Consider the following 27,913-nt stretch of genomic DNA (forward strand, 5'->3'; position numbering starts at 1 on the left):
ACTCCTGACGAGGCACCGCGAGGGGCGGCGGGAGGAGCGCTGCCTCCCCCAGCACAGGCCCGGCCCCGGGCCAGGAGCGTGAGACACTCACTTGGTCCAGACGATGGAGTTGTAAAACTCGGGGTCGATGGATTCCAGGTCCTTCAGCGTGGGCCGCTTGTTCAGCATCCGCTTGTAGAAGGGGAGCGTGAAGCCGGTATCGATGAACTTCCCGTGATACAGAGCCTGCGGTGGGGGGGGGACACTGGGTCACGGGGGCCTCGGCACAGACCCGCAGGGAGACAACGCTCCACCGCAGCCACAGGGGATAGGGAACGGCTCCCCGCGGCCAGGAGCCCCCGCCGTGCCCCCCCGGCTGGCAAACGCAGCGGGAGGCTCGCCCGGCATGGGGCGTGCGCGCAGCCCCTCTCCCCTCCCCAGCACGAATTCCACCGCGTCTCCTTCTCCCCTCGCAGCTCTATTAAGAGCACTTGTTTAAACAGAGCTCTGCTGTGGCTTCCCTGAATCCCTGGCTTCCAGGAGCCCCAAGGCAAAGGCAGCCAAAAATAATGCAGACGCTTGTCTAGAACAGCCCAGCGGTGAGTAATAGTCTGGGGTTTTATTGGTATCCTGCGAGGCGCGGGGCAGGGCAGGACAGGCGGGGGACCCGGGCAGGGCGCAGCCGCCTCCCGCACACACCTCACGGCCCCAGGCCAGACCCTGCCCCGAGCCGGGACCCCCGGCAGCCCCGCGCCCACCCGGGCCGGGAGATCGCAGGCACAAAGGCCCCGGGGAGGGCGAGACGAACGGGAGGAGCCACGGCGGGGCCGGGGCAGCTGGAAAATCTCACACTGCTGGGGCTAAAAATAGTGCGGAGCTGCAGACCCGACAGCACCTGGGGTGGCAGCCAAAGACCTGGAGCCATCCCTGCAGCACGGCCCCCGGGAGCGGGGTCCCCTCGGCCCCGCAGCCGTCCCCAGCCCTACAGCACGTCGCCCCGTTCTGGTGCAACCCCTCCACGGCCACTCTCGGGACCAGCACCCGAGCGGGAAGGGGCGTAACGGGGTGGCTGCTGGGCACAGCTCGGCTGCAGCATGCGGGGCTGCCCTGCCCCGCCGCGTCGGGCTCTTACCATGGCAATGAAGCGGCCGATGAAGCGGAAATAGGTGAGGTGGTCGGGGTTGATGGAGGAGGCAGGGTTGATCTGCAGGCAGTAGTTGTTTTTGCCAGCGTACTCGAAGAGGCAGTACATGGGGTTGAGCACCTCGTGGGACAGGAGGAAGAACCATTCCCTGGGAGAGAGGGAGACAGCGGTGAGCAGCGGCTCCTGCGGCCGCTGGAGGCTGGGTCTGCCGGACGAGGCTTCGCCCCAGGGCAGGGGACAGGGACAGGGCAGCCCCCGGGCCTCCGCAGCACGCCCGCATGAAGCAAGCACCCAGCTCCTGGGCCCTGCCGTGAGCTGGTGAGGGCATCAGGCACCGCAGGGTCCAGCTGCCTTTACAGAAGTGCTGAAAATGGTTTGTGAAGTGCTTTTGGAGACATCAGAAAGAAAAACCCTGCTGGGCACGGAGCTCGGCTGGGAGCAGGAGGCATCCCGGCAGGCACCGAGCAGCCCAGCCCCTCCCAGGCCGTCTCTCACACACACAAGTGCACGCTCACGTGGTTGTGCACACACGCCCCGTGCCCGTGGGCACCCGCTCTCCTCCCACCCCCCCCACCAAGCCCAACCGAAGCAGCGCAGGATGGGCCCCGCTGTCCTCGCTCCGCTCCCCGGCCGCGGGCAGACGGCAGTCCTCAGGCGCAGAGGCAGCCCCGGCATCCCGTCCGTGGTTCTACCCTGTGGTAGAACAGCATGACGTAACCTACCATAGGGTAAAACCACTGGCAGGACACGGGGAGACGAGGGAGCAGCAGCCCTGCCCCACAGCCAGCAGCAGCAGCACCACGAAGGAGGAGGGGGAGCCCGAGTGGCAGGGTGGCAGAGGGAAGCCCAGCACCAGGCCGGACACCCCAGGTGAGCCAGAAGGGGGGACACGGGGACAGAGGACAGACACAGGGCTCTCTCCCCTCCACCTGGAGGCGCAGCCCGGCGCCACACAGCACTCTCCTCAGGGCGGTGGCAGCTACGGGCTGGCAGCAACCACGTCCCGCCACGTCCGCCCTGGCGCACAGCAACTGTCTCGAGAAACACCAGCGCCTGTCAGCCGCGCACCAGGCTGCGGGGGGGGGAAGAGGCAGCCCGACCCATCGCCCCGGGGCACTGGCGTTGGCACTTGGGGGCTATGGAGAGCCCCAGGTGGGCCCCCAGCCCTCCCTGTGCAGGGGACAGGCTGGCACAACGCCTTGGAGGAGTTTCGCCCTTCCCAAAGCTCACAGTTTCCAGCTCAAACCCCTCTGGCTCCCCGCAGAGAGGCTGGGGACCCCGAGCCCAGCCGCCTGACGGGCCGCACGCCGGGCAGGGCTCAGCCCCGGCGGCAGCAGCCCCGCACACCAGCACTCACCTGGCGATGCCGCCGTAGTCCAGGCCCTCCTCTCCCCGCATGATGATGTACAGGCGGCGCCGCAGGTCGTACGGCTTCATGTTCATGATCTGCGCGGAGGCACGGGGAAGCGTCACCGCGGGCCCTCGGCAAAGGGCCAGCTCCGCACCCCGGGCCCCGCGCCCCTCACCTGCTGGAAGGAGTCCTCAAAGAGCGTCTGTCGGGAAACGCTGATCTTCACGTGGCTGGGCAGGGCGTTCGACTGCGGGCAAGGCACAGACAGGAGGCTGTGTGCAGGTCGGCACAGCGGCCACCCAATCCCCGGCCTGCCCCCGAGTGCCGGCGGGCCCAGCAGCCTCGCGGCGCTCTACTCACGTGGCAGAGGAAGCGGAACTGGTGGTACTTCCAGCGAAAGCTCCGGTCGTACGCCCCCGGCGATCCCCCCTGCTTGCTCCTGCGAAAGCAGCAGGGGCTGGGTCAGGGCACAGCCCCGCAGCCCGACAGCTCCAGCACCCGCTGCCCTGCCCCTGCCCCTGCAGCCTCACCGCCCGCTGGGGGAGGACAGGCTCTGTGCTGCAGCTCACCTCTGCTGCACGCAGGGAGCTCTCCTCCATCAGACCCAAACACGGGACCCTAAACCCACTACTGGGCGTGCTGGCGACAAAAAGCCAACCCACTTCACCCGCTCCGCGTTGCGACCGCACGAACGAGCTGCGAGCAAGAGACTCGAGCGCCAGCCCCGAGCGCCGCAGCCCCGCTGCTGTCCTGCCGGGCGCAGAGCCAGGGCTTGGCCCAGTGGCACTTACCCGGACTCAAATCCAGGGCGCGGGTCCTTGAAGGTGGTGGTGCGAGTGTTGTGGTCCACGAAGTAGCGCACGCCCTCGTTGGTGTACTTCATCTCCCAGCCGGGCGGCAGGGGCGGCTCCTGGATCATCCTGCAGGCAAGGAAGGGGTCACCCAACTGCCGCCTGGGGGTCGCACCCTGCTCCTGATCGCTGCCCTCGGGGACTACTTTGATTTTACAGCTCCACGGCAGGCAAAAGGATTCAGGGGGCAGACTTCGCAAGCAGCTGCCTGCGCCCCGAGGCAGGAGCCCTGCCGCCCTGAGCTCTCAGGAGCCCAGGCAGAGCCCTGCGGGCAGGCAGCAGGGCGAGAGGAGAGCACCTCTTCCTGCCTTGCAGCCCTGCTGTCTTTCCTGACCTCGGTCCCAGCTCCCCCCAGCGCCCGGGGTCGCAGTTCCCAACCCTCCCCGGCTCCCCCGCCACCCGGTCACTGCCCGTGTCTCTCAGAGCCCTCGCGCCGCGCTCAGCTCCCAGCAGGACCTCGGAGGCTCAGCCCCACCGCACGGCCGCCGCTCAGCACCTGGGAGCCCAGCGCATGCGTCTTCAGAGACCGCCAGCAGCCCCCCTGAACCTCCCCGCCCGTCCCTCGGGCTCCTACCCCTGCGTGCGAGGGTCTTCCCACTGGGTGGTCCGCGTGTTGTGGTTCACGTAATACACTCGCCCGTTGTCCTGTCTCTTCTCTAGGAGAAAACGGAGGGGAAGCGTTAGCTGGTGCCCCGGGAACAGACTTTGCAGCTTAGAGAAGTTTGTCGGCTCCCTCCTCCCCTCCTGCACTGCCCCAATTTGTTTGGAAAAGACAAAATAAATAATTTTACATTTCTGCTACGCGCAGAAGCCGCAGTACCTGGGGGAAGGCCCCCTGTCCCCAGGCCCGCGCACGGGCAGCACGACAGAGGCCGGCCCTGCTGACACGCTGCCGGGCTGGCGCACGAGCTGCGCACCCGCGCTGCAGGAGCTCAGCACCACTCCACATGGGTTTGGGGGCGCTTCCTCCCTGCACAGCCCTGCTGCCTGTGCACACGCGGGCGTAAAAATAAATGCACCACTCACACCAGCATCACTGGGGGACAGGCTCTGCGCCTGCAGCCCCCCACCCTCGTTGTGCACAAAGCCTGCGGCTCGCGTTCAGGGCGGGCTCCCCGGCACCCCCCGTGCCCCCCCAGGCACCCACCGTTGGGCACTGGACAGCCAGGGCCTCCCAGCCAGAGCCGGGCACCACGTCCCATCCTGGTGGCAATTCCTGCACCCGCTGCGCACCCCCTGAGCCCCCAGGGATGGGGCCCACCCCGCGCACCCCTCCCTGCACGCAGCCCTGCTCCATGCCGGGAGGGACGCCCTGCACGCGCTCCCAGTCCCCTCCCGGTGTCCCCTCCCACAGCCCCGTCCCGCTCCTGCAGGGCTGTGGGAAGCGGCTGCGGTTCCCAACCCGGGTTTGGGGGGTGGGAGCCCAGTGGGGGGAGCAAAGCAGGGAGGAGAGCGCTCCATCCACCCCAGCCCCCCGTCAGAGCGCTGCGCCCCGATGGGACGGGACACTTGGGGCTCCCGGGAGCCCAGGGACGGGGCACTCCTGCCGCCAGCCCCGCAGAAGCACCGGGTGCAGCTATGGGGGACGGGGGCTTTAGCACTTCTGCTCCTGGCTCCGGCTGAGGCACGTACGATGACCAAGACTGCATCCACCCCAGGAACCCCATCTGCCGCTCCCGAGCGGGCTCACCCGGCTGACGCAGGAGCTGGGTCACCCACTCCAGCAGCAAAGGCTCCAGCACTGCCCTCACCGAGTCCCTGCCCTGCCCCCTGGAGACCCCCTCAGCAGCCCAGCCCCTCGATGCCCTGCCCCAAGCACCCTGCACCCTTTATTCCCTCTCCGGGTCCCTGCAGGGGTCCACTCTCTGCCAGCCCTGGCAGAGCACAGCACTGCCCCACGGCGTGCAGCACCAGGGCTGGGAGGCACTGACAGCCAGGAGAGGGGCCCTCTCTTCCCTGGGGGTGGCACAGGGGCCTCGCAGGATGTCCCAGCACCCAGTGTCCCCACTTACCCCTTCCCCAGCGCTCCCATTAACGTCCCCTCCGTCCCACCAGACACCCGCCACCCTCACCACCAGCCCTCCCCAGCTCAGGCACGCCAAGGCCCCCCGGCCAGCCTGGACACGGCCCAACAGAGCCCCTGGGGCAGCAGCAGCAGCACTTGGGACACGGGGACAGGGCTGAAGCCCCGCTGCGGCCCGGGGCAGAGCATCCCGAGAGGCACATGCGTGGCAGCAGGACAGGCCGCCGCTCGGCACAGGACTCCGGGGACGAGCGAGGAGTTGGATCCCCAGCCTCTCCCCCGGTCCAAAGAACAACCACAAACACTTCTGCATTCAGTAGCTGAGAGAGAGAGCTGGGAACTCCTCCAGGAAAAGAGAAAAAAGGAGGGGAAGGAAAAAGGGAAAAAAGCTGGATTTCAAATCAGAGATTGAGCTAGTCATGGGCAGCCTCAGCCCCACACGCAGCGGAGCACCGGGAGCACTGCGTCCCCACCGAGGGTACCCCTGGCCCGGGGCAGAGGCGGGCGGCAGCCTCCCGACGGCTGGGGGTGGCGCAGGCAGGTGAGGAGACTCTGTACTTACCCCAGCCGGGAGGAAGGGGGCCGAGAGGATCATTGTCGGACGGGGCGCCGGACGACTAGAGACAAGAGAGGGCAAAAATACAAAATAAAAACCAGGGCACGGACGAGCGGGAGCAGCGGGGCGGGGGCGAAGCCCAACAGCCTCCGCTCTGCACTCGCCTCCCCTGGGCCCGCAGCTCCCAGCAGGGAGAAGCTGCTCCCAAAGAACTGAAAAAACAAACAAAACAAAAAAACAAAAACAAAAAAAAAACTTGCACGCTCAGGGGGTGTTAAAAAAAAAAAAGCACAAACCAAACAGAGGCTGGGGCGGCCAAGGGGGCGGCAGGGCAGGGGCCACGCGCGGCGCAGGGAGAGGAGCGGGACCGCGCCGCAGCCTCCAGATGTGCGCGGCCGCTCGGCTCCCGCTGGCCCGGGCGACCATCCCCATCAGATACACCTCCAGCCTCCTCCAAGAACCACACACAAGAGGGAAAAAATATCGCAGGCCTTTCCAATGAAATCATTCCCACAAGCCCTGTCCACGCCCAGCGCTTCCTGGCGGGGCCCGCGGCCCCCCTCCTCCCCGGGCAGCGAGCGGGCTGCGGGATGCGCTGCACTGAGGGCACATTCATGCCTGCGCAGACGGGCGGCTCCCCGCGCCCCCAGCCCCCCCGGCAGGTTGGGGGCCCCAGCACAAAGCACCTTTCTTCTTCTTCCCCGGGCAGGCAGCGCCAGCGGCCGTCACCCAGCCTGAAGCGGGGGGTGCCATCACAGCCCCCCGACCCCGGCTCCGCTGGAGGTCCCCAGGGATGGAGGCACGGCCCCGACAGTTGGGGCTCCAGGGGAGAAGGAGGCCCGCGAGCGCTTGTAATGGTTAAATAAGACACGCGTTGTTACCAAAAGGCCTTTTCAGTGCACCTCCTAAAACCCAGCCGCTGGAGAGGGGCCGGGCGTCCCGGCAGGGCCAGCGTCCCAGCCCCGTGCTGGGGGCAGCAGCGGAGCCAGGCCTGCAGCCTCCCTGGGGACAGACAGGGCAGCCCCAGGCCTGGGCACTCGGGGTGCCGGGGCCCCCCACCCTCCTGGGATGGGCACCAGCACCTGGGGCCAGCCCAGCACCCTGGGGGATGCCCTGGGGTGTGCTGGGGATGGGGCAGCCCACGCCTCCTGGCTTCTTCTCTCGCCCCTTGCCCCACGCACAAGGAGAGGGGCGCAGGAGGCACCGCCCTGGCAGCGGCCGGCACGGCACGGCACAGCACGGCATGCCTTGGGCAGCCTCCGCTCCCTCCCTACCCAGACAGGCTGGCCAGAGACACAGCTGAGGCACGTCCAGAGGTATCACCTCACTGCGACCTAAAAATAACTAATTAAAACAAACAGGGCAGAGAGACAAGAGCCCGGGGCAGAGCTCCAGGAGCCAGCCCTCCCGCAGCTCTCCGCAGCCCCCAGGAACGACCCCGGGCCAGCGAGACCCCCGGGCACGGGGGATGCTGCTCCCAGCCTGCTGGCACTGGGACCCCGCCCGCAGCCGGCCCCGGAGCTGGGCTCCCTGCAGGGGCTGCACCACGAGGGCTCCGTGTTGCCCAGGGGTGCGGCACCGCTCAGCGCCTCGTCTCCCCGCACGGAGGGCAGGTGGGTGCTGGAGACAGGAGGGCAACGAGAAGCAGAGAGCCCCTGGGGGAAGGAGGCGCAGCAGAAGCCATCGCCGCTGGCAGGAGAAAGCTTGAAACGCAAAGTACAATCATTTCATCAGGCTAAATTTGGAGTGCGAGTCCCTCCCTCGGCACTCTGCAGAGCCCAGCCAGGGCGAGTCGCGCGGCGCTGGAGCAGCTCCAAAGGCGGCGCTGGCAGTGAAGTGAGCAGCGACAGGCTCGGAGCACGACTCGGCCTCGGTGGAAGCCCCCTCCTGCTGCCCCTGCGGACAGCGTGCCAAGGGCACGGGGGCCATGGCAGCGCAGCTCCCCCCGAGAGGCCTGGAAGAGCTGCCCAGAGATGGGCAGGGACCCAGCAGGGCAGCCTCCCACACCCCCTGCGGGGGCACAGCCCCAGTCCCAGCTCACGGGACTGACCACAACCTCTGCCTGCTTCCCCCCTGCAGAGACGCCCGAGCTCCTCGCTAGGGCACGGAGCTTGCACTGGCACTGGCAGTGCTTCTGCATGGTGCTGGGAGGCCTCAGAGAGGTGCAAAGCGTCAGCGAGAAGCTGGACGCCCTGCGCTGCACATCAGCTCTGCACCTGCCCCCAGAGCTCTCCGGCCCTGCCAAGAGCAGGGTTTCACACTGCGGTAAAGCCCCACGAGGCACAGGGCTGGCTGACACCAGAGCATGGGGACATCGCTGCCCAGGAGCTGGAAAGGCTCCAGAGGGGCTCAGTTTGCCGCATGCTGGCCATCGGCACAGCCCTGCTCATCAGAGGGCGCTCACCCAAACCATGAACAGGGGGAAGAAGCGAGGGAAGCAGCAGCAGGGAGCTTGCAGAGCCCGGCAGCGCTCGTTCCGGGTGCCTTGGCAGCCCTCGCCGTGCCCGCCCTGGGTGCAGCTCCTGCCGCGGCCCCCAACTCTTACCTGGTACAGGAATCTTTGGCTGAACTGCTGCATGGCTCCTTGGAGCTGGTTTCGCTGGGACTGCCACTGCTCGTAGTTCCTGACGTACTCGGCTGTGGGGCGCTGCCACGTGGTGGTCCGGGTGTTGTGGTCCACGTAGTAGTACCGGCCCCTCGGGTCCACGCGCTTCTCCCACCTGGAAGCACCACGGGAAGGTGTCACTGACTGTCCTCCCTCGGGACAGGGGCTCGCTGGGACCTTCCAGCCCTGGTTTCAGTGCTTTAGGGCCTGACCCCTTCCATCTCCGAGGGTCTCCACACCAAAGTGGTGTGCACGCCACCACCCTGCTCCCCCCAGCGCTCCTTCCCCTGCTGCTCAGAGCCCGAACGCACAGCACCAGGCTGCTCAAAAGCCCCTCAGGAGATCAGTGGCTGCCCCAGAGAGCCCCTCCTGACCACCACAGCACCAAAGGACATTGTGACAACGAGCCCAAAGAGGTTCCACCCCGGGCTCAGCTCAGGCACCATCCCAGTACTAACGCGGGTGCGAAGGCAGGGGGACAGCAGAGCCCTGGGAAGGCTGGGAGGAACGGCAGAGGGCACCCGAGAGGATCCGGCGCTGAGCAATCTCCCACTGCCCTCGCCTGAGGGCTGGCTCCAGGGCCCTGGACCTGCAGCCACAGCTTGACCACATTGAGCTGCTGCCCCAGCACGTGCTGAAAGCACAACTGAGGAGCCTCGCTTGGGCCGCGAGGCACTCGGCCCGCTGCCAAAGCCCCCCTCGAGCTCTGCACGCAGTGGCTCAGCGGAGGATTCATGACCAAGCTCTGGCTCTCAGAAGCGCTTCACGGGCTCAACGGCCTCCAGAAACACAGCAAAAAAAAGCAGCTGATAGTCGTCCAACGGAGGCAGGCAGAGCTGCTGGGGCCCTGGTTCACCTATGGGGACTGACTTTCATTTCGTACTGCCACAGGCTGACCCCAGACACTCACTCTCACAAGCTTAAGCACCACCCTTCAGCACGAGGGCTCTGCTCCCAACTCCAGGACAACCAATTTCATGGCTGAAGGGTTCCCTCGGACAAGGTAAGCTCCACCACTAGGGAACACAAAAGCCTGTGAGGACCTGAAGCAGCTCCCCACGCGGCTGGGAGGTGCCGAGAGGTGACACCAGGATGCCTCGAGAGAGCCAGCCTCCGACAGCATCACTGCGGCGGAGACCTGCGTAGCAGGATAGGAGCACGCCCGGGGTACTCCCAAAGCCACCTTCCAGGTAACAGCCTCCCCCCTAACGCCAGAGGGATTTTAAGCTGCTAGGGGGATCAGAAAGCGGGAGGGAAGGCTGCAGAGATCACAGCCTGGCTGAAGGCACTGGGTGACCACAGGAACTCGGAGGCTCCCGCGGAGGAAAACAGGCTGGGCTTGCATTTCACACTCACACGTTACACCGGCTGTTAGAGCACGCTTCGCTCATTCCAGCCTTGAACAAACAGCCTGGAGAACAACAACAGTATGCCTGTGCTGACTGCTCCTTCTGCAGCACAAGGAAGAGGTGAGAATTCAACAGGCTTCTGGAAAGCGCACGGACCCCGAGGGGTACACACAGCCTCCGTGACCTGAGGACCGTTTACTCCTGCTGGTGAAAGAAGGGCCTCCCCGCACACGAGTTCTGCAGGGCTCTTCCTGCAGCTCCCGGAGCTGAGCAGCATCTGCTGGAGAACGAGCAGACCCGATGTGGCTGCCAGGAAGGTGAGGGGCCCCTGTGAGAGGCCAAGGTCCAGCTCCGGGTTTGGGGCACACGGCGCGTGCCTGCTCCTGCTCACCAGGAGTTCAGTCCTCCCATGTCATCCCAATTCAAGAAGCATCCGTTTTTCCAGGTGACACGAGGCCTATCCCCTCCCTGCTCCTCGTCCTCCCGGGGCCTTTGCAGGCGCCCATCTCAAAGGCTCACTGCCTGCAAATGGTTCCGCTGCTGCTCCACTGCTCCCCGATTTCCACAGACTGGTTAAGAAAATAATCCCCTAACGGAGGTCACGGCACAACAGATAGAAAGCTCTTTTCATCGTTTCTGAAGAAAAGGCCTCCAGAGGACACAGGGCGTGCTTTCAGGCCGGTTAACGCTCCTGCATCTCAGCCCATTTCTCCTCAGGAATGAGGAGACCTTCCTCCCACCACCCCACCTCCCCTCTCTTGCAGGCTCCCGAGCGCCGGCTACACGAAGGCGGTGAGCACGAGGCACCGCCTGCCCGCGGCCCCTTACCCCGGAGGCAGCGGTCGTTCCCACGTGGTGGTCTTGTTGTTATGGTCCACGTAGTAGACCCTGCCGTTGGGCAGCTCCCGCTGCTCCCACCTGGAAAAGACAATTATGGGACGGTTGGTAAGGGCTGGCACCGGGACCGAACCCCGGCAGAGGTGCAGCCCCCAAAGCCGGCTGTCCCCGGCGTCGGACCTCACCGTGCGTGGCTCCAGCAAGAAGGGACGTGGAGCATATTTTCTACATCTACAACCCAGCCCCAACAGCCTCCCTGGGCTGCTGCCCCGCGCCCAGCAGCCTCCCCCACGGAGCAGCGAGCAATTACCGGTCACCTTCTGAGCGAGAACACCCAGAGAGCTGCAGCTGGGGGGTCAGTAACCCTCCCAGCATGGCTCAGCCACAGTGCTTCAGGCTTTATTTAAACCAGCCCGACGGCAGGTACGGGCAGCAGGTACCAGGCTTGCTGCACAAAGCCCGTCGAGGCGCTGCAGCAGCCTGCGCGCTGAGAACGGGCCGAATTCGGGCCGTAAATTCCTGATCCCCTCAGAAAGGAGGAGGGTCGGTGTAAGATTTCACTCAGGGTCAGTTTCATGCCCCGCGAGTTTCTGATGTAGTTTTTGTTCAGCTTCTCTTACTACATCTTTAAAGGGGAGCCTTTGAGTTTGGGCTGGGGCTGGGATTTTTCCTTGGCAGCCGTGCCGCTGGCCGCTGACAGACACCTCTCAGGAGCGCCGCGTCCACCCGGCGCTGGGCTGGGAGGCGGCCCCTCGGGGGAGCGGGCGCGATGGGGAGGCCTGGTGTTACACGGCGGCACCGAACCCCTCCTTTGCCTCCAGTCATTCATCCAGGTTTGCGCCCTGGCAAACGCGAAGCCTCCGCAGAGCGCCGTGCTTCGTCCTTTCCTCCGCGGCAGAGGGCGAGTGCGCGGCTGCTGACAGATCAAGGGCTCTGCTGCCACACTCCTGCTCCCCCGGGTCTCCCTCCCAGTCAGCCTTCGGTCTCAATTAATCATCACAAAAACCCTAGGAAATTAACATACTAGCTTCTGGTGCAACTCCGGGACAGCAGCTGAATGAACACGGCTGGCGCCTGGCGCTCGTGACAGCGATGCTGCAAGCACCAGTGCCCAGCACCAGGCTCTGCACCGCCCCTGCGCACCCTTGAGCCCCCCCAGGGTCAGATTCACACCAACTAGCAACATCTGCTCAGCAACATCTGCTCCAGGAGCCGTCACCATGCACTGCTGTGACCACCCAGGGTTTCAGCAGCATTTCCAACCCCAGCAGCTGAGGACCCGAACTGTCCCCGAGTCACCGGGCAGAGGCTGCCCCACGTACGCGGGGCCGCTGGCTGCCTCCCCGTGGGCTTCCCCAACAGAGTGGATTCTGAGGACTTGGAAGTCCCTTATGACAAGAGGTTCAAGCCCCCAGGTACTAATTCTGGGCTATGGCGATGAGAAATGGCACCATGAGGGCTCCTCCAAGGCAGGGGGAGTCTGGAGCCCTCACAGCTACCTGCTGGGCGCCACCACGACTGCAGGGAGCCGTGCAGGACTGAGGATTGCTGCTGGTGGTGGCAGCGACTGGTGGCCACTGTCCCCGTGTCACACCCCCGTGAACAGGCCACAAGCTCACGCGCTCCTTGGAGCTCTGAAAGGTAAATCTGCCGCGTGCTGCCCTGCCCTGCAACCCGGCGTTTCACTGCCACCAGCGGTAACCGCAGGCAGCACGCTGCGCCCGCTGTCACCATCGCTGACACAACAGCCCGGGACACGCGGCGCTCAGGACAGCTCGCGGCTGCCCAGGTCACCTCGGCAGCTCCCCAGGTCACCTCGGCCTCTCCGAGCTCCCCACGCACCGCCTACCGAGCGGGTTAGCAGAGCCCCGCTGGGTGAGCTCTCGCCCCAGCACGCAGCCCACCACCAGCGCGGCGCGCGTGGCGTGCCGGCACCGCTGCGGGAGAGGCGAGCGGTGCGCGCGGGGAGCCACGGCCGGTGCAAAGCAGCAGGGCCGAGGCAACCCTGCAGTCCAAACAAAACGCCCTCCTTATGTAAGAAACCACAGCCCCGTGCCTTCTGCCAGGCAGCATAATGCGCCCCTTTGTGCGCGCGAGACGGGGCTGTGTACACAGCGCGGCAACGGCCGCCTGTCCCCGCGCGGGATCATCGCTGATAGGAACCAGATGCAGGAGCCAGCGGCTCTCGTGGCCCCCGTCGCTATCGGCCAGCTCGGGTACCCCACGGGAGAGCCAGGACCCCGTGCTGGAGGCTTTGAGCTGCTCTGGCATCGCAGACGCTCCCCAGACCTGGGAAGAAATGCGCGCCGCACCAGCCAGGAGGGGTTAAGGAGGGCTCTGGGCACCGCCAGGGCTGGAATTATTCAGGACACCGTCCAGCATCCTCCGGCCCCCAAAACAGACTCCCAGTTGTATGTGAGATGCCTCTGCGCCCACCACACCTGGTGCAGACGTTCAGAGGCAGCTCTCTGAGCACAACAAATAGCTCCGAATCCCCACGTGAACCCGGCCGTGCTGGGCTGCTGGAGCGGGCAGCATGGGCGCACGGCGACCCCGACCGCCGGGCTCGGAGCCGCTCCTGCCCCTCCAGCAGCAGAGCAGGAGTGCTCCCACGGACAGAAGGAGACGCTCAGAGAACGAGTCTGCAGAAAAAAACACGTTTCTGGAGGCTTCTCAGAGGGGAGAGCGACACGATGGCTCCCCAGCAGCGGAGCAGGAGGCAGCTCTGCAGGGGACCCGAGGGTTGCTCACAGCACACAGGAGCTGGGCCAGCGAGGGGCTGTCCCGCACGGCGCTGCAGCGGCCTGGCTGTGGCTGCATCCCTCCTGCCTGAGGCATCGCTGCCTGCTCTGAGCCAGCCAGCCGCATCCCCACCTCCCGCGCCGGGCCCCAAACCGCCAGTCAGAGCAACACCCTGGTGGCGAGCCAGCCACGAAGCGGCGTCTCCAGATCAGGTCCCGGGAGATGCCCAGCAGCTCATCTACACGTCCCCGTGCCTCAGCCTTGCTGCAGGCTCTGTTTAGCCAAGGCAGACGACTCCGGCCGCTCCCAGGGGAAGGCTCACGGTGGGGGAACACGGCCAGACCCAGCGCTCTGCCCCCATCACCTCGCAGACCTCGCTGCTCGGCCTCCACCCGACAGAGCGGGTCAGCAGCTGCGCCGGCCAGCCCGGCACAAGCACGTAACTGGGACAGCACACGCGAGATGCTGCTGCTCCCTTCCCCGATACAGATCCCATGGGCAGCAGAGGCAGGGAGGGGAATTCAAGGTGCCAAAGGCAGCCTCCTTCCACCTTGGGCAGGCAGAGTCAGGGAGAAGGAGCCCTCCCGCCTGTCTGGTAGGTGCAGAGAGGGGCACGAGCTGGAATAAAGACCTTTTTCAGAGCACTGGACTTTTCCAGCTGCCTGGAAACAGGAAGCGCCCAGGCCCGAGAACAGTAACCCTCACACACCCCGCATAAAGGCACACTGAGCCGTTAACCCTAATTACCTGTGACTGACACACCAGCGAGGCCCTGACCTTCCAGGCATTGGCTTAGCCAAAGGAAAATAAACAGCTCCCTTCATACGAAACACAAGCCGTTCTCAGCCCCCCTCGCACGGCTCTCCCCTTGCAGCCCGGAGTGGAAGGTGTCTGAAACGCGGGGCGGGGGGCTCAGCCTCGCCCCCGGCTGCCCGCAGCCCTGCTCAGCCAGCCCAGCTCCGCTCCCGACTCCTTCCCTGCACCCAGGAGGACGCAGAGCAGAGGGGATCCTCACCCCGGGCATCCCTGCAGCACGTGGCTGCACCTCCCACCACGCAGAGGGCTCTGAGGCTCTCGTTTCTCACTAACATCACCGGAGAACAACCCGGGGCCACACCTGGTGACAATTCTCTCCCTCCTTCCTGGTGACACCAGGAAAGCCCAGGACGTTTCTGATGTATTTGGGGCTGTTTGGTTGTGCCACCTTGAAACAAGGAGCAGGCAAGACAGACAAGCTGTGGGAGGATCCTGCCCACCTCCCTGCAACTGTGGCCATTGCCTCCAAGGTGTTCACATAGTGCTGTTCACGTAGTGCTTCCTTCTCTGATGTTCGTGCCTTTCACGTGGAGCTCCCCAGAAATCCACGCTCATTCTCTCTCACACATTTTCTCCTCGCTGACTCGCAGACAGCAGGTCCTCCTGCACATGCACTGGATGCTTCTGCCTCCCCTAGCAGCACGCCCTGCTTCTGCTCTGCCTGGAGATGCCTTCCCCTGCCTGTCCCCCCCCAAGCCCCGTGCTGAGACCCCTGACTCGTGGTGCAGCACAGCCCCAGCCCCGACACCCTCCTCTTCCAGCGCAGAGCAGTGCCCCCGCTTGCTCGTGTCCCCCAGCCGCCCACACACCGTCCTTTCCCAGGGCTGCGCCTCCCTCCCAAGCCTCCCCTGAGGCTCTCGGCCACGAGGAGGAAAGGAACAAAGCAGGACGCAGAGCTGCTTACCCTGGGGGCAGAGCATCCAGGGCCAGCACCGCTGCCCGGGCCTGCGGGGTGCTGGAGCCGGGCGCTGCCTCCTCTGCCTCCCCGGAGCTGCTCAGCGCAGGAGCCACGGAGCCATCCGCCGCGCTCGACGCCACCGGAGCCGGCGTGGTCGCTCCCGCAGCCGGCCTTTCCTCTTCGATGTCTGCAGCACCCGTCACATCCCCGTTCACTGCAAGGGCACAGAGCAGAGGCGTCAGCACCACGAACGGGTACCGGGGCTCGGCTGCTCTGCCCCAGGCAGCCCCGCAGCCAGCGCACGTGCCGGCAGCAGCAGACACCACCCGACCACGACCACAGGGCTCTGATCACCCAGCGGTCAGATCCCCCTGAACCCCTCCCCTGCCTCCACCTTTTGTCTCGAGACAAAAGCAGATGCTGCCTCGTGTTTGTGCTCAGCACCCCTTCTGCTGCTTGATGCGGACCTGACTCGAGCACAGGTAGCAAGGAGCTCAGGGGCTGCTGGCAGCGTCCCCCCAGGCACTGCAAGGAGCTAAATGTTGCTGGATTCCACTGAACGTTTGAGAAGGGAAGGGGAAGAGACAGAAAGTTACAATGAAAACTGATCAGGAGGAAAATGCAGACCAAAAAAACGACAGATTTTGTTTGATGATATACATAAGCTAGCCAAAAACACAAGGCTTGACGGTACAGAAGAGGATGAATTCTGCCACAAGGCATCCTAGCTTCAGTGGCAACACGAGAGAATTAAAAACAAAACAGCAACAAATAACAGAAAAAAGGGACGCAGACAAAGCTCCACAAGTTAGAGTTAAGGAACGCAGAAAACTGCAGGAGAAGTCTCTCTACAAGCCCAGGTATGTAGAAGTGTCGTAGCAAAACCCCTCACAACAGTACAAACCCCACAAGCGGGAGACTGAAGAAGCACAGACACTACAGGTGAGGCAGGCTGAGGGAAGCAGGCCAACATCCTCCTGCACCACAGCAATCCTGCTGCACAGCATCGGGCACGAAGGGAGCCTCTCAGGCAGCACCTACGGGCGATGGCTTCCAGGCCAGCAGGCTCACGAGAACTTCCATCAGTCCCCACGACTTGCTGGAGGAGGTCTCTGACCAGTACTCATTTCCAGCCAGCCTCAGAAGGGGGAATTTTAGAAGCTCCAGACACCTCGTGCCAATTTTTCAGAGAACCTGCGGGATGACCCCGGCGACTACGCTGAGATTGGACGGATCTCAGGCCCGGTCAAAACAGGGGAGAAGCTGATCCAAAGTTCACCTGATAAGGAAGGACTGCAGGGAGAGGGCAGCAGGGGCCGGACAACACGGCGGCAGAAAAAACGCCACAAAATCATTTCCTTTTACCCTCGGGTGAAGTTACAGCCGGGAGCAGCTGACGTGATGGGGAAGCTCTTGCAGTCGCTCCCCAGCCGCGTGCGGTAACACCGGCGGAGCGCAGAGCTAGGGAGGAGGGCAAGGCTTCTGGAGGCGCGCTGGAGGCTACGCGGGGCGGCCAGCACTAACCCCAGCCCCAAGCGTAAAATCCTCGCCGGCAGGACTCGGGGCAGAGCTGGTGATGGTAAACAGCAGCGAGGGCAGCACAGCCGTAAAGGCACCGGGGAGGCTGGGGCAGGGCCAGGGAGATGCAGTTTGAGGCAAGCAAAGCCAAGGAGCAGAGCTGTGCCTGCAGAACGAAACGCTGCCCTCAGCCCCAGGGCAAGGCCGGGGGGGCGCCGTGGGCACCAGGGCTGGGACAAGCCGCAGCTCGGGGCGGGCGGCACAGGCTGCAAGCGGCGGCTGAAACGTCACATTCCGCTCCAGCCCTCCACTCCTCCACCTCCCTCCCAAAATGGATTTTGGCAAAATTCAAATTACAGTGCTCCAGGTTTTTCCAATGAAGTGGAAAAAAAAAAAATCCTCCTCCTGGGTTGAACAAAACATTTTCTCCTACCCGAAACAAAGCCCGCTGCTTTTCCTTCCAGGTCTCTGACAAAAGCAAAAGAAAGGACAGTGCTGTTTGGAAAAAACAAAACCAAAATCACCGTGTAGGGGCGTAGGAAACGCCTGCGGTAGCAGTGTCGCTTTTGCTGCCCACCTCCAGCCCTACAGCACCGTGACTGCTGGGCTCGCCCAGGACGTGGGGCGCCCGGACCTCCTGCGAGTCCACCCCAAGCACGTGCCAGGACAGAGCCCCAGAGCTTCCCGGGGGGCTTCCCCCAGCTCCACCCGGCACTGCTCGACCAGCTCTGGCAGAGCCGGAGAAGAAAAGCTCATGAATTGCTCAGGGCTCATAGCCACACGCTCACCAGGCCCAGTCCCTGCTTCACGAGGTATTTACGGCTTTGTGGACAAGCCCAAGAAAAGACAAGAGAAACTTCCTGAAATACTCCCTGGCACCACCGAGCACGCTTTTGGGAGGTGAGTTTCTGCTGCTTGGTAGACCACTGCTCTTCCCCACTTCATTGGGTAGAGTTCAAAATTATTTTCTCTGCAGGCTGATGGGCGAATTCAGCTGAAAGCTCACAACTCAGGGAAAGGTCCAGCCAGCTGTGGGGGCTGTTCTCACCGTGGCATTCGTGGCACAGCTCTTCCAGGACCCTGCTGAATGCGCTCGTTTTACATCAGGGAGACTCCAGAGCAGAGCCAAAGGAATTATTCAAGGCAGAACAGGTCCCACCAGGGAGCTCGGTGGAGCTGCCCAGCTTACCAAAACGAAATCAAGAGCTCCTTTGCGGGGAGGAAGTTCCCGGGCGCTACAAGACCCTTTATTTCAGCAGAAACGCATTTTCTCCGGCTAACGCAGCCCCGAGCACCCCACGCCTGTAACCGCAGGGCCGGAGCAGGGCTCCCTGAGCCCACTCACCCGTGCCGTTGGCCGTGCCGTTCATCGTGCTCGCGGGCGCCTGGCTCTTGGCCGGCTGCCGGTGCCGGCTCCTGGCGCTGGGACTTTGCTCCCCACTCCCCGCGCCTTGCCGGGCTGCTGCAGCTGCGTGCCGGTGCGTCCTGCGGGGGAAAAAACAGGGCGGTGAGACACAGGCGGGCCTCCGAGGGAAAACCTGCTCCCGTCTTTCCGCCCCGACGCCGCGGTGCTCCTCTCCCAGCCCAGCTCGGGGAAGAGGGACAGAACCGCTGGGAAGCGGCCGCGCGTCCCTGCCCTGAGCCCCCAGCACCGCTCCCCCAGCCGCCTAAGCCTGCAGACAGCCCCTGCCGGCCCACCCAGAGGCGTCAGGGTCCCAAGGAGGAGAAGCCTTGGAGCAGCCCTTGCTGCTGTGCGCTGCTGCTCACCGCAGGCGCCCCACGTGCTGAGGATGAGCCCCGGGCACTGCTGGCAGCCCCGTGCAGCCCCTGCAGGCCGCTCCTTCCACACCCGCGGTAGCGACCATACAGCAGCGCCTTCTGCAGCGGGCACCACGGCAGGCGCTCAGCAAAACCCCCTCGAGGGCAGCCGCAAGGCTCGCAGGTGGGGCAGAGCAACAGCTCGCTTCTGAGGATGCTGCCAGGACGGCCGCGGGCTCCGGGCAAGCAGGGAGCAAAGAGCTGAGACAGGCGGCAGGGGGAATCATCGCGGCAAGAGCCCGACCCCTCTCGCAGGGATGCTCAGCAAGGGGACGGGGAAAACCAACAGCAGGGCATCACGTTGGGCACAAACGTCAGGAAAGGGATGGTGCTGACTGCGGCAAAGCTCCAACGGGGGCTTCTCGGCACTTGCTCCTCAGTTAGGGTGGCAAAAGAGCGAGCTTCCTTCCCCCATGCCGAGGGCAGGGGGCAGGAGGCAGAGCTGGGGCCACCCCTGCTCCACACAGCGCAGCAGCTGCGGCACAGAGGGCGAGGACCACAGGGATCAGGACTCGCTTTGCTCCAGCCAACTTCTTGCCTTAAAAGGGCAAAACCTGCAAACTGTCCCCGTCCCAGGGCCGCGCGGAGCTGGGAGGGGACGGCAGCTTGGCAAGGGCAGGGCACAGCACCGCTCACGCCACCCGCGCCAGCTCCAGCGAGCCCTCGGTTCCTCCCAGCTGCTCCTTGGGGAGCGGCTCACAATGACACCGGGCAGAGGAAGGGCTGGGATCGGGAGGAGACATGGGAAAGCAGAAGACGACTGTTGAAAATAGATCAGATAAGGGCCAGGGACAGAGCGGGCAGCCCAGCAGAGCAGCCCAGGAGCCAGCAGCTGCCGAGGCCACCCCGATCAGCCACCTCTCCCGGGTGGGCAGCTCCTCACGCGGCTCCCTCGACGCCTTCCTGCCCGGCTGGCAGGGCCGGGGCGCTGCTGGTGGGGTGCTCGCAGCCCTGGGTCAGCGATGGCACAGCACCCGGCCTGGGTTTTGGGACCCAGCTCCCCGCGGGGAGCGGTGCTGAGGCAGGGGATGGGTCCCATCCCTGCCCTTCTCGGTGCGGATGAGCTAAGAGCTGCCCAGAGAGTTTTTAGAAACCAAAACAGGATGTGTCCGTGCTGCCAGCCGGCCGCACAGGGTTACCGAGCCTGAATTAGCCCGCCTGCCGCCCAGCCCAGCCCTCCTACGAGCGCTCCCATCTGGGCATTGTCTTTTAATAGACGCGTGGAAACAAACCCAGCGGGGCCACGTGACAGCGGCCGGACTGGGAACACGCTCTTAAAATAGGAGCGGGGAAAAAACAAGGCAGAGCACGGATGGGAACAGGCTCTGGCAGCGGTGCCAATGGGGAGGAGACGGCGGGCAGGGGCAGCCCCCTCCCCGGTGGGGGGCACGAGCCCTGCCACCCCCTTCTGTCGGCCCCCCCGGCTGCTGCCCCACCGCCCCTGCTGGGCCACGGGCAGCAGTGTCGGCGGGGTGACAGCAGCCCCCCAGCTGCCCCTTTCTGCCAAGGCAGAGCCCCCTCCGCCTGGCTGGGCTGGGCACGTCGCCCACGCTCACCTCCGGCCCCGGTGCGGAACCCAGGAGCCCAGCACGAGGCCCCAGGAGCCGCGGTGGTGCCGGTCCCGGTGTCACCCGGTGGGCGAGAAGGCAGCCGAAGGGGAGGGAGGCAGAGCCCGCCCTGACACCCGGCTCCGGCTGCAGGAGGCCGGGAGAGCCCCGGTGCCGCGAGGGCTCAGCTCCCACTGCCCCCGCTCCCCGCCTCTGCGACAGGGCAGGAGGAGATGGCCGTGTCCCCGCACCCCGTAACCCCCCCGGCAATGCAGTGCCAGGACTGGGGACAGTGCACGTGTACCAGCACCTGGAGGCACACCCGTCACCCCAAACAGCCGCACAGCAGCACGGAGCTCGGCTCTGAAACCCTGAATCCGTGTGAGCAGTTTGTCCCCGTGACCCAACGCCCTGCTCAGTGCCCACAAGGGAAACGGGGCTGAGCGAGCCAGAGGTGCGCCTGCTGCCCACCCTCGGGGACGCTCATGCCCGCCGCTAGCTGAGCTGGGGGTTTTGGACGTGACCGAGCAAAGGAGGCACACCGCACCACGGCGGTCAGCCGTTGGGTTTGCACAGGCTGGTGACAACAGCGAAGTTTCTCAGGCCACGGCCGGATCGCAGCCCCCGACGTGGCTCAGCGGCCCGAGCCTCCCCGGAGCACACACCAGACCGCTTCGCGCCATAAAAGAGCCCCCTGCGGCCACCACAAAACAAACGGGGATTGTGGCAGCGAGCTGGGCACCCACGGCACCAGCGCTCAGCCAGGGACCTCGGGGCTGTGTTTTCTCTTTGCACAGAGGGCTGTGGAATTTCACACCCCGCCACCAAGATTAGCAGCAAATCCCAAGATGACATTTGTTCAGGAGAAGAAAGAGAAGCCCTGATCAAGCAGTTTCCCTCGAGGGGACAGCGTGGAAATAGCTGAGGAGCGAAGAATGACCCTTTTCTTTCCATCCTGCCTGCGAGCCAGTGTGCCAGCATCCATCACCAAGCCCATGAAAATAAACACTGCTCTGCATATAAACAGAGCAAACATCAAACAGCGCTCCCGTGCGCAAAGGACCTGCGCGGCGCTCCGGAGAAGGCAGCTGCCTCCGCGGTGGGTACAAACAGCCACGCTTCGCCCCCAGTACCACAGCCAACTGGGGAGCTGTGTCCAGAACAGCCCGAACCTCAGGTGAGTCCAGGCCGAGCCAAAAACCAGCACGGACGCCTCCTGTACCGGAGCAGCCTCAGGGTTTTTAATGGTTGCGAGCAACCAGAGCTGCAAGGCCTCAGAAGGCCAGACCAGTCGCCAGGCTGAGCAGCCCAAACTGGGGCTTTCTTTAGGGGCTTTCTACCCCCACGGAGAGCTGCGAAGCGGCTGCGAAGAGCAGCTCCTGGCAGGACACCGAGCACTGCCCCGCCTGTGGGAAGGGTTAGTGCCCAGACGGCAGGGATCAGAGGAGCAGCTAAAGGGCACAAGCTGCGTTCAGCAATCTGCCCCCAGTCTCCTGCCCCACTCAAACACACGGTACTGAAGGACCGGGTAACTTTTTAGAGCTAAAAACACTGCTCCTGCTCACTCCTCTCCTGTCCGTGCCCGGCAGACGCAGGAGGAGCAGGAGAGCTCAAAGCGTGGGGCGTGCAGCTGAGGCTGCTCCTGCACCTGGCGCCCGCAGGGCACGCACAGCCTCCGATCGGGCAGGCTGCAGGCACACTTCTAACAGAACATCTGTAGGGGCTGCTGGGCCACTGCCACGCTCTGGAAATATAAATAGGTGTTAAATTCAACTCCATGTTGACAACGTGACACGTCTCTCAATAACCACAGCTCCAAAAGGAGCAGCTCTGAGCCGCTCCAGCCCAGCGAGGAGGCAGCAAAGGGCTCTGCGCCAGGCGCAGGATGGCCTGCTGCCCGAGCGTCTCATTTCCTTTGGAAGTAGCTGCTATTTCCATGCAGCTCTGCGCGCTTTGCTTCTCCTGCTCTCCCTGGACCTTCCGAAGCATCCCCTGCGACCACCACCACGGGCATCGTGCTCCCCAGCCTGGCCCCGCGCCGTGCTCCAGGCAGAGGCGTGCTCCCCGCCACCCCCAGCAGCCGTCCGGGGGTGCACAGCAGGCCGGGCCCCCCCAGTCCACCCAGCTGCCCACAGCCCTGCCCGCGCAGCCCCGCTGTGCCATTCCCTGCTGGCAGCGAAGGGCCCTTACCTCGATCTGCTTCCAAAGCAGTTTGTAGCGGGAGGCTGCTGCCTGCTCTCCGTGGCCGCAGCCATGCTGCCGGGGTCCCGTCCAGGCACCTGGGACCCTGAGTGGTTGAAGGAGAAGCGGGTGAAGGAAACGACCGCAGCACCTCCTAGCTCTACCATCCTCCCTCCCTCCTTTCCCACCTGAAAGGAGACCCAAAAGCACAGCAATTTGCTACAGGACAGAGCGGCCAGCGTGCTACGCTGCAGGACGCCGGCCAGCTCCGCCATGGGGACTCCGCAGCCCTAGAGACCCCCACCCAGGCCAGCAGCCCACCACAGGTGCCCGCGCAGCACCTCTGTGCCTCTCAGCACCCCATTTTCCAAAGTGGCGAGCGAGCAGCCGGGAGCAGCACCTCTGGGGGCTGGCTGCTCCCCCACGGCTCTCTCCACAAGCGCTCTCCTCTGCCACCACCGCGCAGGGGCACTGGGGGAGGTCAGCACAGGGCTCCGCTGAGCTGCCAGCACCACAGGAGCCGTGTCCACGGCTCCCACATTTCATGGCCTGGTCTCCCACCAAGGAAGGGAAGGAGCAGAGGGAGCGCAATGCAACAAACGCTGCCCAGCGCGGGCCGAACGCTTCCCTGCTCGCTCCCTGGGGAGCCTCAAGCAGACAGACGTCTGTCCGTGCCGCTGGGCACGCTCCTTCCATGGGAGCCCTTTTCTGAGCAGTTTCTCGGATAAAGCAGTTGTTTGCCCAGCCCAGCACAGGGCAAGCTCGGGAAGGGGCTGAGCCACTCGGGCGCTTGGCGGAGGGCCCCCCCTCACGCCGAGGGAGGCGGGAGTGATGCCATCGAGGCTCCCGCTCCTGTCCCGCCACACGTCTGCTCCCACAGGAGCACAGCTGGGCGGCACCGGGGCCTTACCTGGGGGAGGAGGCGGCTGCCGGCACTCGGACGTTCGCTCGGCGGTGCTGGGGGCCGCGCTCTCAGCCCCACTCCTCTCCCCGCCGGCGCTCACCGCCTCGTGCGCGGAGCCGCCGCGTGCACGCGGAGCCGGGCGGCACTCACCCTCTGTCACGGCGCTGCCATTAGGCAGGCTTCCCAGATCAACAGCAGGCCCGTCCAGGAAAATCGTCAGCTCTCCGCCGGAGACAACGCTGCCTTTGTTCTCCGTCTGCAGGTTCAGGGTCAGCTGCCTGTTCTCCACTGTGGGAGACGAGGGGACACGGAGAAGAGACCCAGCAGTCACCGCCCAGGACAAGGATGGCTCCACCGCCCGGCTGCCCCCCGGGACATCACCTCCCGGTCCCCCAGCGGGGCCAGGCCCTCCCCACACCCCCGCAGGACAGCGTGCCCGCTCCCCCCGGGGCCAGTCATCCCCACGAGCACTGCAGCGGTGGCCCCACACCTACCCGCAGCCCGCAGGGCCATCAGGGGACAGCCACACAGCGCCACTGCCCCCTCCGAGGCCACTGGCGGCAGGGCCGGGCCCCCAGCCCCTTACGAGGGGCTGCAGCCTCCCCCGGGGCCCTGCCTGGGGCACAGCCCAGGCCACAACCGCTCACACCTCCAGGGCCGGGGCCGCAGGGGAGGCAAGCCGAGGATCTGACTGGCTTGACACAACACATCAGGCAGGAAGGGTCCTGCACGGGTAGCACCGGCGGGTACCCGGGGCACAAAGCAAGCTGGCAGCTACGTGCCGAGGCGCCCAAAACCCTGACCCAGGCCAGAATTAGGTTCCTCTTCTTCCAACCTAGAAAACCCAGCTAAGCAGCAGAAGAAAACCCCGGGCACATCCCTGTCCGCATCCCCACGCATCACCGAACACACCTGGCACAGGGGGGCTGCCCCAAAGCGCCCAGAAACCCGGCCACAGCGGGGTCTGGAGCGGGCAGCGTGGGCTGCTCGCGCTCCTCCCACAGCCCCTGACCGCAGAGCTGCTCCGGGAACGGGACCACGTCCCCAGGGGCAGCGGGAGAACAACGGGACCCTCAGTGCCACGGACAGGCAGGGCTCCTGCACAAGCGCGGCCGTGCCCCGCAGGAGCCAGCGGGACCGAAACACCCAGCTCCGCCGCACGGGGCCAGAAAAATTTGGCTGCCCCAAGCCGGGACAGCAGCCCAGACGCTTCCTGACTCATTTGCTCAAATAATATTTTTATTATACACGGATTGCTCACGACACAACGGCACCATTTTTTAGCAACCTGCTTTGCCCCAGCCCGCCGCGGGGACGGGGTGCGGTGCCTGCCCACGGGAGCAGGGGGGGGGAGGCTCCCCACAGACCCCCCGGCCCGGCCCCAGCTCGGGACGGGGCGCGCTGGGGCTCCTGCCATCCCTCCCTGCCCGCGGCTGCTCCTCCCCGCAGGGCTCCTGCTGGCTGCGCGCAGCTGGGAAGGGACATAAAGGGGACAGGGAAGGGGTCCTGGGACCCGTCGGGTGGCGTCACCAGCCGTGCAGCCCCAGCCCTCCCGGCACCAAACTGCCGTGCCTCCTGGGGGACTCGGGGGTCCCCAGCGAAGCCAAGGGCTGCCTCTGAGCGCGCGTTGGCGCGAACCGGCTGCAAAGGGCTGACCGCAGGCACGAGGACAGCTCCAGGCGGCTTCCAGCCCCGAGCCAGCAGAGCCACCGAGAGCCGTGCGCAGGCTGCGGCTGGCAGCTGCCACCTGGAAGTCGCCGCTTGGCCCAGCCGGCCGCTGCCACGCTCTCTCCGCCACCTCTCCCAGCTCACCGCTGCCCCGGGGGGTCCCAGCCAGGGGGCAGGCAGCCCCACGCACCGCAAACCACCACCCTCTCTCCTCCGAGAGGTCCCTGCCACGCTGGGTGTTCGACAGCCCCCCCAAAACCAGCACCTGGGGGTTGCGGTGGGGACAGGGACGAAGGGCAGACGGTGCTCACGGGCCTCCTGCAAGCACCTTGGGCATCTTCTCCCCGGGAGGGAGGTGCCCGCCGTGCCCAGGGCCCTCTCCCGCAGGCAGGACGGGCTCAGCACGGAGGCCGGAGCCCGACGCTGCCGCTCGTTACCCCCCTGCTCTCAATCAGGGGGTTCCCTGACGAAGGCTGCTCTCTCCCGCCTGCACAAAGGTGTTATTCTCGGCGCCCCCGAGGGGACCCGATCCCACAGACCGTTTTAAGAGCCCAACACGGGAGATGCTACTGAGCGCAGCCAAAAGCCAGAACAAACCCAGACCCTGTTCCTCCCGGCTGCTCCGAGCCGGAGGAATTTGCCTGCTCTCGGGGCCGCGCGGAAGTCGCGCCCGCACGCGCCGGGGGTCCCCCCCAGCCCCTCGCGAGCGCCCAGCCGCCGCGCTCCCCGCCGGAGCCGCACAAGCCCTCATTGTGCGGGCTCCCAGCCGGGGGGGACGGCAGCGCGGGAGCGAAGACGAGGTGGCTCCGAGCGGAGGCTGTGAACGCGAGCCTCCCAGCCGGCTTCCTTCTCCCCCTCTCCACCCCCTTCGGCTTTTTTTAAAGAAAATAAACACGGGCAGAGCCTTCCATTCACCGTCCCCGTCCAGCGCGCGGGACGCACAAAGGGACATTGCTGCTGCACCAACAGAGGGTCCCCTGACCGGCCGAGCACAAAGGCTGCCTGTGTCCCGCAGGCAGCCAGCATGTCAGAGGGATTATTATTATTTTGGGAGGGGGCCGGGGGCGATGTGGTCCTGAATAAGGTCTCAGTTCGGCTACTCGCAGCGCCCCGCGCGCAGCCTCAGAGCTCCCATTCAGCGGCGGCGTGCTGGAATTCCCACCCGGAGGATTTACAGCCCCGCACGGCTCCGGCAGCGAGCCCCAAGCGGCTCCGCGCTGCGCCCGAGCCCCCCCGGGAGCTGCACCCGCCCGCTGCGGGCCCTGGCATGAGCGTCGCGACGCCACGGGGAGGAGGGGACAGCCCCTCTGCTGCTTCCCTGGCCGGGCTGGCTCCCTCTCCTTGCAGGCAGATGGAAAGACTGCCAGCCAGCCAGCCAGTCAGACGGACGGACAGACAGACAGACGGGCAGCCCACGCTCCCCACCCCCCCGGCTCCTAACCCCCCTGCGCAGTCCCTCTGGGTGCCCCAACCACTCACTGCTCACCCAGCGGGTAACCGATCCTCCGGGCTGCCCAGCAGCTACGTGCCCCCAGGTAATCAGCAGACATCAGCCCCGGGGCACCCCCAAAAGCCCCATGGGCACCCCCAAAAGCCCTGAGGGCACACCACAGAGGGGCTGCTCCCAGCCCCCCAGCACCCAGGGCACAGCAGCGGGGGCTCACAAAGGTTTGTGCGAGCCTGCAGCCAAAGCAGGGACCCCAGGCTGCGGCCACAGTCCCTCCGGGAAGCAGCCCGGGGCAGCGAGACCTCCCACAGCTGTCCTCAGAGCGAGGAGGGCGCAGAGGTTCGGGGCAGGGATAGCCTTTGCTCTCCCAGGAAAAAGAAAAAAATCCTCCCCGGCGTCGGGACGATTTGTGCCTGCTCCTGACCCGGTCCCAGATGCCGGAGGCCTGGAGGCAGCCGGGCCCCGCTCCTCCCAACAGCCGGGCGGCACAACCCCAACCTCCGACCTCTGCCTCCTCCCCCCGAGCCATCGCAGGCTGAGGCAAAGGCGAGGTGAGGAGCAGGAGCGCCGCGAGGCACCGCAGGGCCGCGTGCCGCACGCCCGTGTCAGCCCCTGCCTGCCTTCGGGGCTCCTCGGTGAAAGAGCCTCCGCTTCCAGGCCCCGCACAACTCCTCTGCCTGCACACTGATGCGGTGGGGCCAGCTGCAGCCTCCCAGGGCCTTGGGGCTTTGGTCCTGGCTCCCTGAGAGGATTCCTCAAGGCCACGGCTCCGGCAGCTCTGCCAGAGGCGCAGGGGCATGGAACGAGAGGGCTGTCAGAGCCCCTAGAGCCCCAGCACGCGGCGCCCCCAGAGGAACAGGAGGTCCCCTGGGCTCTCCCCGCTGCCGAGCTCCTTTGCCAGGCGCCAGGCCCCGAGCTGAGGCTCTGCCACCTGACGTGATGCCTGCTTGGCAGCGGGACCGGCAGCGAGAGCGGAGGGAGCCACGGCTCCTCCCGGCAGGCAGGAGCCCTGCAGACACCGCCACGGCCGTCGGCGCAGACGAGGACACCCCTGCTGGAGGACACCCCGCTGCCCGAAAGCGGAGCCGCAACAATTCCTCCGCACCCAGCAAAGCCACGGGGACAAACAGGGGGCCGCCGTCACGCTCGCCTATCAGTAGCTCACAGAACACCTGACTGAAACCCCAGCCAGGTTAGAAACCAGGCCTGCTGCCAGCACAGAGCCCCTGGGGGAGCCATGCCCCTGCTCAGCACTGCCCAGGGGAGGGGAATGAGCGTGGGGGTCTCCCGAGGGGCAGGGGGCACACGGAGGGACCTGGCCTGCATCAGGGCGTCCCTTGTCCAGCCCCGGACGGCATTTAGTCCCCGCTCCCTCGTGAGACCCTGCCAGCTCCCCAGGGCCCCAGGCGCTGGGAATGGCCTCTCCCTGCCTCAGCAGCAGCCGGCGGCCAAGCAGGATGAGACCCCCTCTGAGAAGGGTCCCCAGGCCGCCCCGGGATGCAACCTCCTGGCTGGAGGAGCAGCAGCAGAGCTGGAGCAAAGCCACGCGGGCTGAGCAGAGGAGGATGAGGAGGAGGAGGAGGAGGAGGAGATGCTGGGCGGCATGCCGGGGCGCCCACCCCGTGCAGCGCCTCCCCGGCAGAGCAGCGCTGCAGCTTTAAGAGTCCTCCCTCCCGACC

At 65.5% G+C, this 27,913-nt stretch overlaps 1 protein-coding gene across 2 annotated transcripts in view; it reads right to left on the bottom strand.

The window, feature by feature from the left end:
- Nucleotides 1-27,913, bottom strand: part of WWP2 (WW domain containing E3 ubiquitin protein ligase 2) — a 36,018-nt gene that overhangs the window by 4,217 nt on the left and 3,888 nt on the right. Inside the window, exons 5-18 of one of the 2 annotated variants that reach the window (XM_080552078.1) lie at nucleotides 23,270-23,407; nucleotides 22,225-22,321; nucleotides 18,015-18,154; nucleotides 15,158-15,365; nucleotides 10,687-10,776; nucleotides 8,450-8,624; nucleotides 5,911-5,965; nucleotides 3,900-3,981; nucleotides 3,266-3,394; nucleotides 2,835-2,913; nucleotides 2,650-2,721; nucleotides 2,481-2,569; nucleotides 1,112-1,271; nucleotides 92-225 (exon numbers count right to left, since the gene is read on the bottom strand). In XM_080552078.1, coding sequence (XP_080408204.1) covers nucleotides 92-225; nucleotides 1,112-1,271; nucleotides 2,481-2,569; nucleotides 2,650-2,721; nucleotides 2,835-2,913; nucleotides 3,266-3,394; nucleotides 3,900-3,981; nucleotides 5,911-5,965; nucleotides 8,450-8,624; nucleotides 10,687-10,776; nucleotides 15,158-15,365; nucleotides 18,015-18,154; nucleotides 22,225-22,321; nucleotides 23,270-23,407 — 1,648 coding nt within the window. Of the gene's footprint in view, nucleotides 1-91; nucleotides 226-1,111; nucleotides 1,272-2,480; nucleotides 2,570-2,649; nucleotides 2,722-2,834; nucleotides 2,914-3,265; nucleotides 3,395-3,899; nucleotides 3,982-5,910; nucleotides 5,966-6,200; nucleotides 8,358-8,449; nucleotides 8,625-10,686; nucleotides 10,777-15,157; nucleotides 15,366-18,014; nucleotides 18,155-22,224; nucleotides 22,322-23,269; nucleotides 23,408-27,913 lie in introns of those variants that run through there. The other variant, XM_080552079.1, reaches the window with a different exon arrangement.

The sequence above is a fragment of the Anser brachyrhynchus genome (assembly GCF_964034855.1).
Source record: "Anser brachyrhynchus genome assembly, chromosome: 12".
Taxonomy (NCBI): domain Eukaryota; kingdom Metazoa; phylum Chordata; class Aves; order Anseriformes; family Anatidae; genus Anser; species Anser brachyrhynchus.